The sequence below is a fragment of the Suncus etruscus genome, chromosome 8, assembly GCF_024139225.1.
Source record: "Suncus etruscus isolate mSunEtr1 chromosome 8, mSunEtr1.pri.cur, whole genome shotgun sequence".
Taxonomy (NCBI): domain Eukaryota; kingdom Metazoa; phylum Chordata; class Mammalia; order Eulipotyphla; family Soricidae; genus Suncus; species Suncus etruscus.
Window position 1 is genome coordinate 15,205,476 of NC_064855.1, and position 15,243 is coordinate 15,220,718.

At 55.6% G+C, this 15,243-nt stretch overlaps 1 protein-coding gene across 1 annotated transcript; it reads right to left on the reverse strand.

The window, feature by feature from the left end:
• Nucleotides 1-75: 75 nt before the first annotated feature.
• Nucleotides 76-15,214, reverse strand: PHLDB1 (pleckstrin homology like domain family B member 1). The gene is made up of 13 exons (XM_049778392.1): nt 14,867-15,214; nt 14,450-14,590; nt 12,876-13,016; nt 12,666-12,768; nt 11,813-11,857; nt 10,962-11,235; nt 9,412-9,502; nt 6,314-6,460; nt 4,575-4,691; nt 4,353-4,455; nt 1,629-1,714; nt 1,509-1,541; nt 76-984 (listed from the first exon to the last, which is right to left on the reverse strand). Exons 1-13 carry the CDS (start codon nt 15,212-15,214, stop codon nt 844-846), a joined length of 1,770 nt encoding a protein of 589 aa, XP_049634349.1. The 3' UTR covers nt 76-843.
• Nucleotides 15,215-15,243: the final 29 nt, after the last annotated feature.

Below are 15,243 nucleotides of genomic sequence, written 5' to 3' on the forward strand. Positions count from 1 at the left end.
GGAACTAAGGGGATCCCCCTTCTTCACAGGAACATGAGCTGTCCTGCCCCCCACGTCTCTCACTTGCCAGGCCTCCCACATACTCCAAATGCTTTATTGTTCTTTTGAGATGCTTACAAATACTGAAAAATGCCCAGCCACAGCTGGGGAGCGGGGCAGAGGTGGGCTGAGTGTTAAGGCGCAAAGGGCAAGGCCTGCTCACTTCCGGCTCCCCCGGTGGCCGATGCAGGCAGAGGGCAGCTGGCCCAGGGCCGAGATGCTGCCGCTTCCTCCCACTCAGGCCGGCTCTGCCTACCCTGTGCAGTGCCCGAGGGCTTTCCCACTTCCTCTCCTGAACCCGAGCTCCGGGTCTCTAGGTCCACTGTTTCGTTCCTTCTGGCTCTAAGCAAGGCACAAGTGGAAAGGAGAGGGCTGGGAGGTTGAGGGGGCCTTTCTCCTCCCAGCAGAGTGCCCCACAAGCTGGAGAGACTGGGCAAGGGCCCTGATGGTGAGCTAGGGCTGGATCAGCCCTGGAGCAAGTAATATAAATGGGGATGAGAGGGTAAGAGAGGACCCCACTGAGCTGACACCCCACTCTGGATGTTGCTCAGCTCTACCCCTGAGGCTCCAGCCAAGGAGGAGAGAGAAGAGGGGATCTTTGGCAGATTCTGTACCATCGAGTGTCCGGACATCGAGAAGCCAGGCCAGGGTGCATGCACACGGCCACTTCCAGCCTCCCCATGTGGCTGGTCCTTTTAGAACTGAGGTCCAGTAGTGTCTCCCCAGCAGCCTGAGCTGGAGCAGCGCAGCAGGGGCCAGGGCAGGTGCAGGGGCCTGCCCGAGGGTGGGGAAGGCCCAGGCAGGTCAGTTCATAAACTGGGTGTAGCCCTCGGCGCCGGTGACAATGACGTCCATCCAGATACGCATGGCCTCAGCGGAAGGCGCCACCATGTAGTACAGCCGGTCGTGTGTCTTCACACAGAATGTAAGCGCGGGGTTGGGACTCTGTGGGAGATGGAGGTCTGAGCTCTCACTGTGTCCCAGCCCCAGGAGGCTGGAGCTCAGTGCTGAATTCCACTGGCCCCCTATGGTTCTTGGGCTAAAGCTGAGGGACCCCCCACCACCACACACAACAGTGGTTCCTGGGAGCCCAGACCCAGAAGTGAAAGATGAGAACCAAAGCACTGATCCAGGGAGAGCCAGACCCCTCAATCAAAGAGGAGGAGAGGCAGGAGAGCTCCAGATGGTGCTGGACCCCAAGAATGAAAATGAAGGCCCCCATTGGCAAACACCTAAAGCCTGGCCACAGAGAGACTAGCTGGTATTAAGGTATAGACCCTGCGCAAACCTTTTCCCAACCACCCAAAGACCTGTCCTAGGTCCGACCACTTTCAGCCTCCCATGCACAAACCCTGCAACTCTGCTCAGGCTTAGGGGAAGGATGGAGACTAAGGGAACAGTCAAGGGTGAGGAGTGGGGTATAGGAGGCATTAATGTGTAGTAGTCTGGTTATGGGGGTTGAGGGGTACCTCGGTCACCAGAGTGAAGCTGAGAAGCCTTTTCTGAGGAGGGGAGACAGACAGGAAGTTCACGCAGTGAATAGGAGCCCTGGCCCGCACTACCACTGCCGCTGTGCCCACGGCCCTCACCTTGGCTGCACTGCGCAGATGGTCATAGTAAACCTCCTCGATGGCCTGGAAGTAGATGACCCCCTTCAGCTTGGTCTCGTGCTTGTCTGAAAGGCAGTGGGACCCCATTAAGTGTGGCAGCCATATGCCCCAGGACCACAGCTCCCATCTGAGCAATTGGGGGAGACCACAGAGGCCTAAAGACACTATCTGCTGGGGCCGGAGAGAGAGCATGGAGGTAAGGCGTTTGTCTTTCATGCAGAAGGATGGTGATTCGAATCCCAGCATCCCATATGGTCCCCCGTGCCTGCCAGGGGCGATTTCTGAGCATTGAGCATAGAGTCAGGAGTAACCCCTGAGCACTGCTGGGTGTGACCCAAAAACAACAACAACAACAACTAAAAAGACACTATCTGCTCAGTTTGACTCTTGTTGGCATCCTCAGTCTCACCTGGACCATCTCACCTGGGCAGCCCCATGGATAAATCTTGGGTGAATTGTGAGGGCTCTCTCAGCCCCAGTCACTGTCTGCCTTTGAACCCAGGGCTATACTCATGAGAACTGACCTGACTCCTGCACAAATAACATCCATGAGATTCATTGGCCCCAACCCAGGTCATGAGATGAAACCACTGAGCAGCTGCATGTGGGACTGGAGGGCAGGAGAGCTTGGAGGGCTGAAGCATGTGGGCCCTAGGATCCATCCCTAGCCTGCAAGGTCCCTGAGCACCAGCCAGGAGAAGCACCTCCAGGCATTATAAAAAAAAAAAAAAAAAAAAAAAGTGGGGCTGGAGCAACAGCAAAGTCATAGGGCATTTGCCTTGCACAATGCTAACCTGGGACAGACCTAGGTTCGATTCCCAACATCCCATATGGTCTCCCAAGCACCACCAGGAGAGATTCCTGAGTGCAGAGCCAGGAGTGTGAGCAACCTACACATCATCAAGTGTGGCCCAAAAACAAACAAAAAGAGTCCAAGACCCTCTCAAGCCCCTGTGTTCTTTTTTTTTTTTTTTGGGGGGGGGGTCACACCCAGCAGTGCTCAGGAGTTACTTCTGGCTCTACGCTCAGAAATCACTCCTGGCAGGCTCAGGGGACTATATAGGATGCCAGGATTCTAATCACCATCCTTCTGCATGCAAGGCAAATGCCCTACCTCCATGCTATCTCTCCAGCCCCCCAAACCCCTGTGTTTTAATGTGCAGAGGAACCAATTCAACTGAATGACCTGATATGACTCAGGAAGGCCCAGAGCACCCACAGGCCCCCAGCACTGAGGGTGGAGAGGAGGATCAGCTCATACAGAACCATGGGCTGACGTCCCATGCTGGACCAGTCCTGAATCACCACATCCCTGGGCTGGCGTCCCTTTTATCATCACACTTTCCCTGAACAGGCAACTCCCTGATGTAACAGTCCTATGTCACTACACCCCACCTGGGCTAGCACTCCCTCGTAGTGTAGACCCTGGGCTGGCACCATGTGGAAGAGACCTATACCACTCCTCTAGTCCAGCACCCCCTGGTGGAGCATCCCTGTACTGCCACCCTCCTAGGCTGGCGACCCCTGCTGGAATAATCTCGAGTGAGGCAGGAGATACCACTAGAGGGCTCAGTGGGCAGGGTCAGCTCCCAGGACCGCGCCAGACCTGCCCCATCCTGGCCATGCCCAGCACCCTTGCTCTCCTTCCCATCACCTCTGTCCTCTGTCCCTGTCCCCACCCACAGATGTGGGCACCTCTGACAGCCCTTCTTGTGCACACCCTCTTCCAAACTTGCTCTAGCTTTTGTTTCAGGCATTACGGAATCCCACTGTGCCCAGCACTAGCCCAGCAACTGCATGTGGCCTCTCACCATCCTTCTCTCCCTTCTCCTCTACTGCCCACAAAGGCACCCCACCACCCCCTTTCCCAGCACAGTCCACATCCTAGTTCTGCTGGGCTGCCTCTCTGAGCCTCATTTTCATCTGTGAAATGGGCATTTCTGTGCTTCTAGAAACTGGGCATGTAGTTCCAACGGCTAGTACACTTGTTCTGCATGGCTGGAGGCCCAGATTTTTTTTTTTTTTTTTTGGTTTTTTGGGTCACACCCGGCGGTGCTCAGGGGTTACTCCTGGCTGTCTGCTCAGAAATAGCTCCTGGCAGGCTCAGGGGACCATATGGGACACCGGGATTCGAACCAACCACCTTTGGTCCTGGATCGGCTGCTTGCAAGGCAAACACCGCTGTGCTATCTCTCCGGGCCCTGGAGGCCCAGATTTAACCCCCAAGCACTGAGCACTACTGATTGTGACCCCCCCAATGGAAAAACAAACAAAAAAAAAATGCTTCCCTCAAGAGTTATTCAAGGGCTAACTGATATTACATAGGAACACTAAGCTGTGTGGACTCACTCATTGACCAGCATGGGCATCTGCTATTCTGGCCTCCGTTGCTATATCAGTAGATTCAACTGCTACTCGTCTCTAATCTGATCTTTCATCACCAGCCCCTGGGTCATCCTCCAAGCAGGCCCACCATGCTTGGTATCCACAATATCTGTATCCCTGAGCCCCAGCTCTGGAGAAAGCCGTGGGGTCTCCCCTATCACCAGGGCCTACAACAGTACTTCGGACGCTCAGCCACCTAAATCACAAGTGAACAAAGGATGAACAAAGGAGCAAATGACTGTGGGCATTCTGGGCAGGATGAAGGAGGCCCAGACAACTCCTGTCTTGAGTGATGAGCTGGAAGGTTCAGGAACTCACCCACATAATAGGAAAGAGTTCGCTTAAGCCGGTCAAAGACAAACCAACGCTTCTTCCAGGATTTAATCTTGCCTCCCATCTTGATCAAGTAGCCACGGCAGACCTGGTAGGAAGAAGGGTGGAAGGTCCCTCAGTGGGGGTGTCCCATTCTACCCCCGAAGGCAAGTGCAAGGTCCCTGGACAGAGGCTGGGGCAGGGATATAGGCCCCCCACAGGCCGTACCTTGCTGCTGAGCACCACATGCAGGCACGTGTCGACCCCGTGGCCCGAAGACTCGATGTGTGTCTTTAGGTCAAAGTCCTCCTTTCGGATGGGCAGGTACCGGGTCAGGGGTCGTGCCTAGGGTGGAGGCAGGCTCAACAGAAAGCACCAGGAGCACATCCCTGAGCCCACACAGCCACCCCCGTGGTCTCCCAAGCTGTGCCATATGTGATGGCCTCTCTGCTCAGTTTTTTTGTTTTGTTTTGTTTTAGATTTTGGGCCACACCCAGTAATGCTTAGGGCTTAGTCCTGGTTCTGCACTCAGGGATCACTCCTGGCAGTGTTCTGGGGACCATTTAGGATACTTGGGATCTAACCCCAGTCAGTCAAGTTCAAGGTCAGTGCCCTTTCCACTGTGCTATCACTCTGGCCCTCTCTTCCCCCCCACTTTCTTTTTTTTTAACAATGCTGGGACCTCACAGAGGTAAGACCAGTACTCTATTGCTTATCTATATTCTGGGCTGCTCTGACTCAGTTTCCCCACCAGTGACCAAAGATAACCATCCTGGGGTTAGAGAGGTAGTACAGTGGATAGGCTACATGGTTAACGCAAGTTCAATTTGTTACTCCATATGGTCCCCAGGTCCCCAATACCCAACACTACCCCCCAAAAAGGATAAAACCACCCTAGTCTTGTTTTTGACCATCCTCTCTTACATGGAATAAAAGAAGAGGCCAGATTGGACAAACCCAGGGAGGAATATTTATGAGGAAAATGCACCCCTGGTGACTACCTCTTGGGCCTCCCTGTCCTTGCAGGTAAAACAAGGGGTTTGAATCCCATGACTGCTATGGTCTAGCCCTCCTCAAAAATTCTGGTAGGGGGCCCGGAGAGATAGCACAGCAGCATTTGCCTTGCAAGCAGCCGATTCAGGACCAAAGGTGATTGGTTCAAATCCCGGTGTCTCATATGGTCCCCCATGCCTGCCAGGAGCTATTTCTGAGCAGACAGCCAGGAGTAACCCCTGAGCACAGCCAGGTGTGGCCCAAAAACAAAAAAATTCTGGTAGGGGTCACAGAGTCAGAACAGGGGTGAGGGACGTGCCTTGCAAGCTGTTGACCAGGGTTCAAACCCTGCCATTACATGGACTCCCATAGGAAAGAGGACAGCTGCAAGGGCTCAGGGGCAGAGGTGAGGCCAGAAGGACACTCAACTTTCTAGGGATCCTGACCTGTGGATCTGCCAGGGCCAAATCTCTGGCCCCTGACACACACAAGCATACCCCAACAGAGACATGCCCCAACAAACATACACTCTACCATATACCCCAAACAAAAGCACCAACATATACCTCCAACATATGTCCCAACAAATGCATGCCCCAACATATGTCCTGACAAATGTATACCCTAAAATATACCCCAAATATACCCTAATATATACCCCCAACACATGCCCTAACATTTTCCCTAAACATATACCAAATGTACACCCTAACAGAGATACACCCCAACAAACATATAGCCCACCATATACTCCAACAAGCATATATCCAACATATACCCCAACAAACATACAGTCCATCAAAAACCCCACACCTTCAACATGCATACTTAACACATATGAAAACCCCTCCAAATACACAAAAACACACAGACACAAGACACAGGCGTCTCTCTCTAGGACCGAGCACGCTCCCTGCAGTCCTCCCCCACTGAATAGACCACAGTGGCCCCCAGCAGATCAGCCCGGGCCTCACCTGTGAGAACTGCTTCTCTCGAAGCTTCACCTCCTTCTCCACCAGCTGCTGTCTCCGGCTGCTCTCGCTCTGCAGCCGCCGCTCCACCTGCTCCCGCCTCCGCCGCTCCTCCTCCAGGGCCTGGCGGCGCAGCTCCAGCTCCCGCTCCTGTTCCGAGCCCAGTCCAGTGCTCAGTGTGCAGTGCTCAGGGCCTGTTCTCCCCAACCCAGGCCTGGCCTTTCATGGCACACTCGGCAGGAAGGGCTCACCATGGCCTTTATTGGCATGAGCCCTGTTTTAATAAAGCCTGCCCAGGGCCGGAAGTCAGAACCCACTTACAGGTCACTTCCTACCAGCCCTACTGTCCCAGATACAAAACAGGGCTACTCCTGGACTCATAGTGAGGACCAGATAAGTGAGAATGTCCATCCCTGAACCCCTGCAGGAAAGGGGCACAGGATAAATGGGATCTGGTACCCTGTCCTGAATTCCTAGGATGTTTCTGGACAATTGATATGTCCATCAGTCCTCCCCTAAGCACCAAGGTCTGCTGCAACTCCAAATTAGAAACACTGGGTCTGGGGGAGAGTTTTTTGTTTGTTTGCTTTTGGCTTTGACTTTGTGGTAGGGCCTATCCAGTGGTGCTCAGTGGCTCCAGTGACCCTGGTAGTGCTCAAAGAACTAGAGGTTGTCTTAGGGATTTGAACCCAGGTTAGTGGGAGGCACAAGTGCCTTAACCCCTTGTACTGTATCTCAGGCCCAAATCAGAAACATTTGTTGTTTTTTTTTGTTTTTGGGCCACACCCATTTGAAGCCAGGGGTTACTCCTGGCTTGGGGGGACCATATGGGATGCCGGGGGATGGAACCGAGGTCCGTCCTACGCTAGCGCTTGCAACGCAGACACCTTACCTCTAGCGCCACCTTCCCAGCCCCAACATTTGTTTTTTGTTTTTTTTTTTGTGTGTTTTTTTTTTTTTTTAGAAACATTTGTAGTTGAACTTCAAACTTTGGTGGAGGAGGAGAGGAAAAAAGTAATTTAGGAAAGTCTGTAAAAAGGATTTCCCAGTCATTAGAAGGGTTCATTCAATGAAGAGTATGGAGGTGATGTTTTCATCTTTTTTACGTTTTTGAACTTTTATTGGTTTCTGGGCCACATCCAGAGGTGTTCAGGAGTCACTCCTGGCTCTGCACTCAGAAATCACCCCTGGCAGGCTGGGGGACCATATGGGTGCTGGAAATTGAACTGGGTCCCTCTTAGGTTGGCCGCATGCAAGGCAAATGCACTACCACTATGCTCTCTGGTCTCTTTTCTTTTCTTTTTTTTTTTTTTTTGTGATTTTTGGGTCACACCCGGCAGTGCTCAGGGGTTATTTCTGGCTCCAGGCTCAGAAATTGCTTCTGGCAGGCACAGGGGACCATATGGGGCGCTGGGATTCGAACCGATGACCTCCTGCATGAAAGGCAAAATGCCTTACCTCCATGCTATCTCTCCGGCCCCCTCTGGTCTCTTTTCTACATTTTAATTTTGTTTGGGGGCCACATCCAGTGGTGATCATGGGACCAGGCTGTGTTGGGGACTGAACTCTGGCCACAAAATATATGGATCTAGGGCGGGAGAGATAGGATGGAAGTAGGGCATTTGCCTTGCATGCAGGACGGTGGTTCGAATCCTGGCATCCCATCTGGTTCGAATCCCGGCATCCCATCTGGTCCCCTGAGCCTGCCAGGAGCGATTTCTGAGTGTAGAGCCAGGAGTAACCCCTGAGCGCTGCCGGGTGTGACCCCCCCAAAATTTTTTTATATATATGTGGCTCTAGCCTTCTGAGCCATCTCTTCTGCCCCTGTACTGTTAAATCCCATTTTATTTTTCTACTGGAGTAAAACAATAGAATCTTTTTCTTTTTTTTTAACAGTAGAATCTTTTTTTTTTTTTTTTTTTTTTTTGGTTTTTGGGCCACACCCTGTGACGCTCAGGGGTTACTCCTGGCTATGCGCTCAGAAGTTGCTCCTGGCTTCTTGGGGGACTATATGGGACGCCGGGGGATCGAACCGAGGTCCGTCCTAGGCTAGCGCAGGCAAGGCAGGCACCTCACCTCCAGCGCCACCGCCCGGCCCCCAGTAGAATCTTTTTTCTCCGCATTTGTCAAGGAATGATCACAGATTTTCCTTTCCCTGACGTGAATAGAACTAAGAGGCATGGGCTTGAATGGGTAGGGCGTTTGTCTTGCAAGCAGCCAACTGGGTTTGATCCCCAGTGTCCCATATGGTCCCCCAAGCCTGCCAGTAATTTCTGAGCACAGAGCCAGCAATAATCCCTGAGTCCTTATGGGTGTGCCCCCCCCCCCAAAAAAAAAGAAACTTAAGAGGCAGGGGCTGGAGGGACAGGACAGCAGGGAGGGCACTTGCCTTGTAGGCAGCTGGCTGAGTCCAAGCTCCAGAATATCAGATAGTCCCCTAAGCCCTGCCAGGAGTAATTCCTGAGCGCAGAGCCAGGTGTAAACCCTGAGTACCATGGGGAGTACCATGGGGTGGAACCCCAAAACAAAGTAAAACTAAGAGGCACTCTTGCCTGGCCTGCAGAGCTGCCCTCTCCCAGAATCCCACTGTCATTTTCCAGAGAGGTGGAGAAAACCCCAAACTCTTTGCAGCCCCTTTTATTTCAGCCCTTCCTAGGCCTGTGCTTCCTCAGCCTGGCCTGTTCAGTGAACCCCACTGTCCCCCATATACTCCAGGCCCAACTAAAGATGACTCCTTGCCCTAGCCAGCACCTCTGTTCCACTTGGACACCTGCCAGATCTTGGGTCCTTCTCCCTGCACCCCCAGAGGAACAAACTGACCCTCAGGTGGACCAGAAGATTCCCATGGGCACCAAAACATCCAGAGGTCAACACACAGGCCGGAAGTTCCGGTCCTGAAACCCAGGTTGGACAATGCGTCCCAGCTTCCTGGTTCCCTCCAAGCAGGGCTGGGAAACCCATCATCTCAGCAGCCACCCTGCCCCCCAGGAACAAGCTCGAAACACTCATTCCTCAGGGGACTGTCGCAAGGCTGGTGCAGGGGAAAGGGCACGGAGGGGTGGGGAGGAAGGACAGCTCAGCCTCTGGCCAGCCTGGCTCACCCTGGACTCCATGAGGCGGCTCTTCTCCGCATGTGCTTCCTTCAGCAGCTTCTCCATCTCCTCGATCTTCCCCACGTCCAGCCCGCTGGTACTGGAGGGCAAAGAGGGTATGTCAGGACACCAAGAGGGGCAGGGCGGAGCTGCAGTGACTGGGGTGGGGCACAGTGGACAGGTGGGCTGTGATGAGTGGAGCGCAATGGGAGTGGCAGGCACCTGGACAAGTCAGAGCAGGAGGACAGTGTGGGCGTGGCACAATGGACTAGTAGGCCTGGCAAGTGGGGTGATGGGTGGCACAGTGGGAGTGGGTCACAATTGGACTGGTGGGCATGGCACATTAGGAGTGGGCGGGTCAAATGGACTAGTGGTCGGTGGGCATGGCACAGTGAGGCAGTGGACGTGACATAGTGGGAGTGGGCGGGTCACAATGGACTGGTGGTCCTGGCACAGTGGGAGTAGATGGGTCACAATGAACTGGTGGGCCTGGTGGGGTGGCAACTGGGGGGCCAGTGGATGAGGCACAGTGGGAGTCACAATGGATGAGTGGGCAGTGGCGGGCGTGGCACAGTTAGGCGGTGGGTGTGGCACAGTGGGAGTGGGTGGGTCACAATGGACTGGTGGGTTTGGTGGGATGGCAACAGAGGGCGGTGGGCATGACACAGTGGGAATGGCAGGTCACAAAGGACTGGTGGGCCTGGCACAGTGGGACATGGGCTTGGCAAGTGGGAGTGGGCGGGCCACAATGGACTAGTGGGCCTTTTGGGCGTTGCAAGTTGGGGCAGTGGACGTGGCAAGTGGGAGTGGGTAGATCACAATGGTGGTGGGCCTGGCAAGTGGGGGTGGTAGGCATGGCACAGTGGGAATGGCAGGTCACAAAGGACTGGTGGGCCTGGTACAGTGGGGTGGTAGGTGTGGTAAGTGGGAGTGGTAAGTGGGTAAGTGGTAAGTGGGAGCAGGCCACAACGGACTGGTAGCCCTGGTGGATGTGACACAGTGAGAGTGGGCAAGTCACAAAGGACTGGTGTGCCTGACACATCGGGGTGGTGGCTTGGCAAGTGGGAGGGTCACATAGACTGGTGGAACGTGGTGGGTGTGGCAAGTGGGAGCGGGCGAATCACCGGACTAGTGGGCCATGGTGTGGGTGTGGCACAGCATGGCGGTGGGCGTGGCAAGTGGAAAGGTCACAATAGACAGGTGGGCCGTGGCGGGCATGGAAAGTGGAAGTGGGCAGGTCACCGTGGACTGGTGGGCCTGGCAGTGGGAGTGAGTAGGTCGACGAATGGGCAGTAGTGGGCATGGCACAGTGAGGTGGTGGGCATGGCACAGTGGGAGTAGTCAAGTCACAATGAACTGGTGGGCCGTGGTGGGCACAGCACAATAAGAGCAAGCAGGTCACAATGGATTGGTGGTCCTGGTGGGTGTGCCAATTAGGGACAGTGGGCATGGTATAGTGGGAGTGGGTATGGCACAGCAAGACGGTGGGCATGGCAAGTGAAATGGGCGGGTCACAATGAATGGGTGGGCAGGAGTGGGCAGGCACAGTGCTCCAGCACCTGGACATGTTGTCAGGCGAGCAGGCAGAAACCGCGCCTGCCGAGACGCTGGTGTCCACGCTATCTGAGCTCTCCAAGCTCAGTGTGTCATAGGCGTGTTCAGCCTCATCCCCACGTTCCCGGCCCATAGGCAGGTGATGCAGGATAGAGCGATGCATGAGCGGGGGGAAGGGGCCTGACCCGTGCAGTGCATCCCACTGGCACTGCGCCTCGGCCGCAGCTTTTTGCTTCAGCTCTGCCAGGCGCCGCCGCTGTTCTTCGATCACCTGCCGGCCTGTAGGAGGGACGGGGCCATCACCAGGGTTCCCCTCGCTGGGCAAGACGTTGGCAGCCTCCCAGGCAGGGGAGAAGCAAGCAGGTGAGGGGGTACCCACCGGGCCAAGGTCTCCCCTGCGTCCCCCACAGCTTGGGGGCCATCAAGGCACGTGCAGTCCCACTTTCACGCTCTTTCTGCACCCTAAGCCATACGGGGCAGCCAAACTGCCTGTGAATCTGCTGGCATGGGAGTCAAAAAGCTCCAGCTTGACACAGGGAACCCTTGGCACCCACCCTGCCTACTGGGACAAGAAGAAGATGCGAAGGCCAGAGCCCTAGCAGCCCCAGGAGCCCATGCGGACTCAGTTGCGAGGCAGAAGCAAGAGCCAGACAGCGTAAAAGCACGAAATGTGACGGAGGAAGCTAACGGCGGTACAGCCAAGGCAGGAGAGCTCTGTGGGGTGTGGCCAGCTGGACACCCCAGATCAGCTCAAGCCTGGAGCCTGCCCACAATCAGGGAACATCTGGGCAGGGTCCAGCATGCAGAGGCTTGTCTGAACAAAGCACAGCCCTCCGAGATCAACACTCTGCTCTACCTGCTGGGTTGTCGGCTGGGAGGGGCTCGGTGAGAAGCGATTCAGCTGGTGAGGGGGGCCCAGCAGAGGGCAGGGCAGAGGGATGCAGAGGGGTGAGAGGAGAGAGAGAGGCAGATATGGGCTTTCAGAACAACCAGATGTACCCTGGGCCCCCAAAGCCAGCAACTTGGGGAGCTTCTGTGCGTGTCATCCAGTGTATATCTACTCCAGACAGGAGATCCCAACTCCCTGCTTAACCACTAAGCAGTCTCCCCCACTGGCTGGGCCCCCACATCCTGAGTCCCCTGCCTTTGGTCTCTGATAACTCTCCAGGAAGCTGTCGCACTCGCATGCGTGCGTGCGTGCGTGTGTGTGTGTGTGTGTGTGTGTGTGTGTTGCTTGTTTGTTTTTTTGTTTGTTTGTTTTTGGTTTTTGGGTCACACTTGGCAGTGCTCAGGGGCTACTCCTGGCTCTATGCTCAGAAATCGCCCCTGGCAGGCTCAAGGGACCATATGGGATGCCAGGATTCGAACCACCTTCCTGCATGCAAGGCAAACGTCTTACCTCCATTCTATCTCTCCTGCTCCAGGGTTTTTGAGTCACACCTGGCAGTGCTCAGGGAGTTACTCCTGGCTCTGAACTCAGGAATCATTCCTAGCGGTATTCTCAGAGAACCTTATGGGATGCCAGGGAATTGAACCCCTGGGATTTGGGAACCATACAGGGTGCTGGGGATTGAACTCAGGTGAGCCAGGTGCAAGGCAAGTGCCCTCCCTTCTGTTCCACCAAGCTCTTTACTCCGAGGATGAAAATGCTCTCTGCTCTGGCCCAGTTTCCCGCCCATGCCCAATTCAGGGTCTCTGCACCCACTCACCCTTCTGCTGTAGGGCCAGCTGCCGCTTGGTCTCAATGTCCTGCAGTGTGGCCGCCAGGTTTCGGGGCAGGCTGCCTGTGCCATTCTGGGCCAGGAGGGTACTCTAGGGGAGATGGATCTGGGGTTGAGGTTTGGAGTCCCCCTGGGCACTCTCCCCACAAACTCCCCTTGCCACCCTCCTTCACACACAGCCCTGCACTGTCCTCTGACCTTCGGGGAGGGGCTGCGGCCGAGCGTGGCCACGCTGAGCTGTGAGGAGGATGAGGAGGAGCCGGAGGAAGAGGGCAGGGGGCCACTGCGGGCACGGGGCAGCGGGCTGGTGGCCTCCCCGTCCATCTTGGAGCGATAGACCTGGAGAGCAGAGTCAGGGTGCGAGGGTCTGAGCTTGGCTCTGGACCAGGCTCTAAGCCCCAGCGGCCCATTTTCCTCCCTCTCCACAGCCATGCCCTTCTCCCCACAGCTGCTGCACTTTTTGGGGATCCAGGTACACCAGGAGGCAGTGACAGGCCACATTTCCCCCCCAGTGGCCTCCTTATCTGCTGGAGGAGTTACCGGGCTGAGCCCCACTTGGGGGCTGCTCAGTGCAGTCTTTGGAGTCCAGCCCCCCATTTCCAGTGCAGACACTGCTACTTCCCTTCCTACTGGGGAAGTGGGGTGAGGACAGAGCTTTTCTGCCCAGTGGTGCCTCATCTGCAAAGGGGGTTCCCAGTGACTAGAGGAGACAAAAGCTTTGGGGGTGGGGAGTGGAGAAGCCAGAACCCTCCCTGGGGAACAGACTAGAGGGCGCCATCCTTGGTTCTGCATTGGGTTGGCAAAGAGGAGGGTCAGGGACCTCCCAATGTGCCCTTGTCCCATTCCAGGACCAGGAGCCTGCTGCAGGGTGGGACAAAGAGCAGAGGGCAGAGAACACTGTCGCAGGAGCGGGTTAAGTGCTGCCAAAACACCCACAAGCACTAGTCCAAAGAGACTCAGCACATCTGTGGCAATTTGGGGCACCCCAGGGCTGCCTCTTCATATGTTTTGTTATTACTGGGTTTTTTTGTTTGTTGGTTTGTTTTGGGTTCACACCTAAAAGCAGGGGTTCCTCCTGCTTCTGCATTCAGGAATGCAGTGCTCAGGGACCCTCTGGGATGCAAGGGATTGAACTTGGTTTGGCTGCATGCAAAACAAACATCCTCGGGCCCGGGGAGATAGCACAGCAGCGTTTGCCTTGCAAGCAGCAGATCCAGGACCAAAGGTGGTTGGTTCGAATCCCAGTGTCCCATATGGTCCCCCGTGCCTGCCAGGAGCTATTTCTGAGCAGACAGCCAGGAGTAACCCCTGAGCAACGCCTGGTGTGACCCAAAAAAAAACAAAAAACAAACAAACATCCTCCCTGCTGTGCTGTCCTCTGACTGTCCCTTTAAGTCTCCACCCCATTCAGTGTCACCCTGGGTGACAAGACAGACAAGACACCTGTGTCTTGTCACTTCTCCTAGGACACACCCACTCCGGCTGGAACTGACTAGAGAGGGGCCAGAGCCCAGTGAAGACAGGGCAGACCTGGGGCCCCGGAGCCCACCCCTGTCCAAACCATCAGTAATCACTCAGGCCTCTGACCCTCCCACTGCATGAAGAGCCAGGCCAGAACGGCTACCCCTGGGGAGACCCATGCTGGCCCCTAGGTCCCTGCTGCCCCCTACCATCTCGGGGGCACAGTAGGGCTGTAGGAACTGCAGAGGATTCCCCCACACTCCACACAGAGGTGCAGAGATGGGCAGGGACCACCAGGAAATGGGGGTTACCTGCAGCTGCCGACAAGCTTTGGCGGGCAGAGGTGGGGGGGAGGAGCGTGGGGAGACCCCCAAAGGGCCTGTGCCCAGCCCGGCCATCATCTCCTGGTACCACTGTTCTAAGGCTACAGCGGGGGGCAGCAGCTTCTCCATCTGGACAGGGCATGAGGCATGGGGAGGAGCAGGAGGGCCCAGGGAGCAAATAGGAAGGAGAGAAAGGGAGATGAGGAAGGAGAGGTGTGGAAAGGATAGGAAGAGAAGAGAAGTGCTGAGAAAATAGTGGCATGAAGGTGCTCAGGGCAGAAAGAAATGGGCTGGACCCCGACCACAGACTTGGGCGCTGCCAACCCTGGAGCCAACCTGGATGGTGACGGGCAGCTGGGATGGGGACCACGCCACGTGGTGCAGGTATGGACACATATCACCAACCTTGGGCGCAGGCACGACAGAAGCGAAGGAGGAAGAAGAGGGCAGCCGGGAAGGAAGGTGAGAGGGCACCAGATCCCAGGAGGCAGAGGCCCGGAGCGGCAGGCCTGAGGCAGGGCCTGTGGTTGCAGATGAGGAGCCCCACAAGGCCTTGAGGTGTTCAAGTGTAACATACTTGAAGAGGGAGCGCAGGAGGGAACACAAGAGGTTAATGGGAACCCAAGAGAGCCCCAGGGGTTGGCCCACAGAACCCACAGGCAGGCCCCTGGCATAGCAGCAGCTGGAGCTTGGCAAGAGATCCCCCATCCCCCCATAGGGCCCTTCTCCCTCACTGTTGAAGACAAACACCATTGCATCCATCCCTGGGACCATCCAGGGCA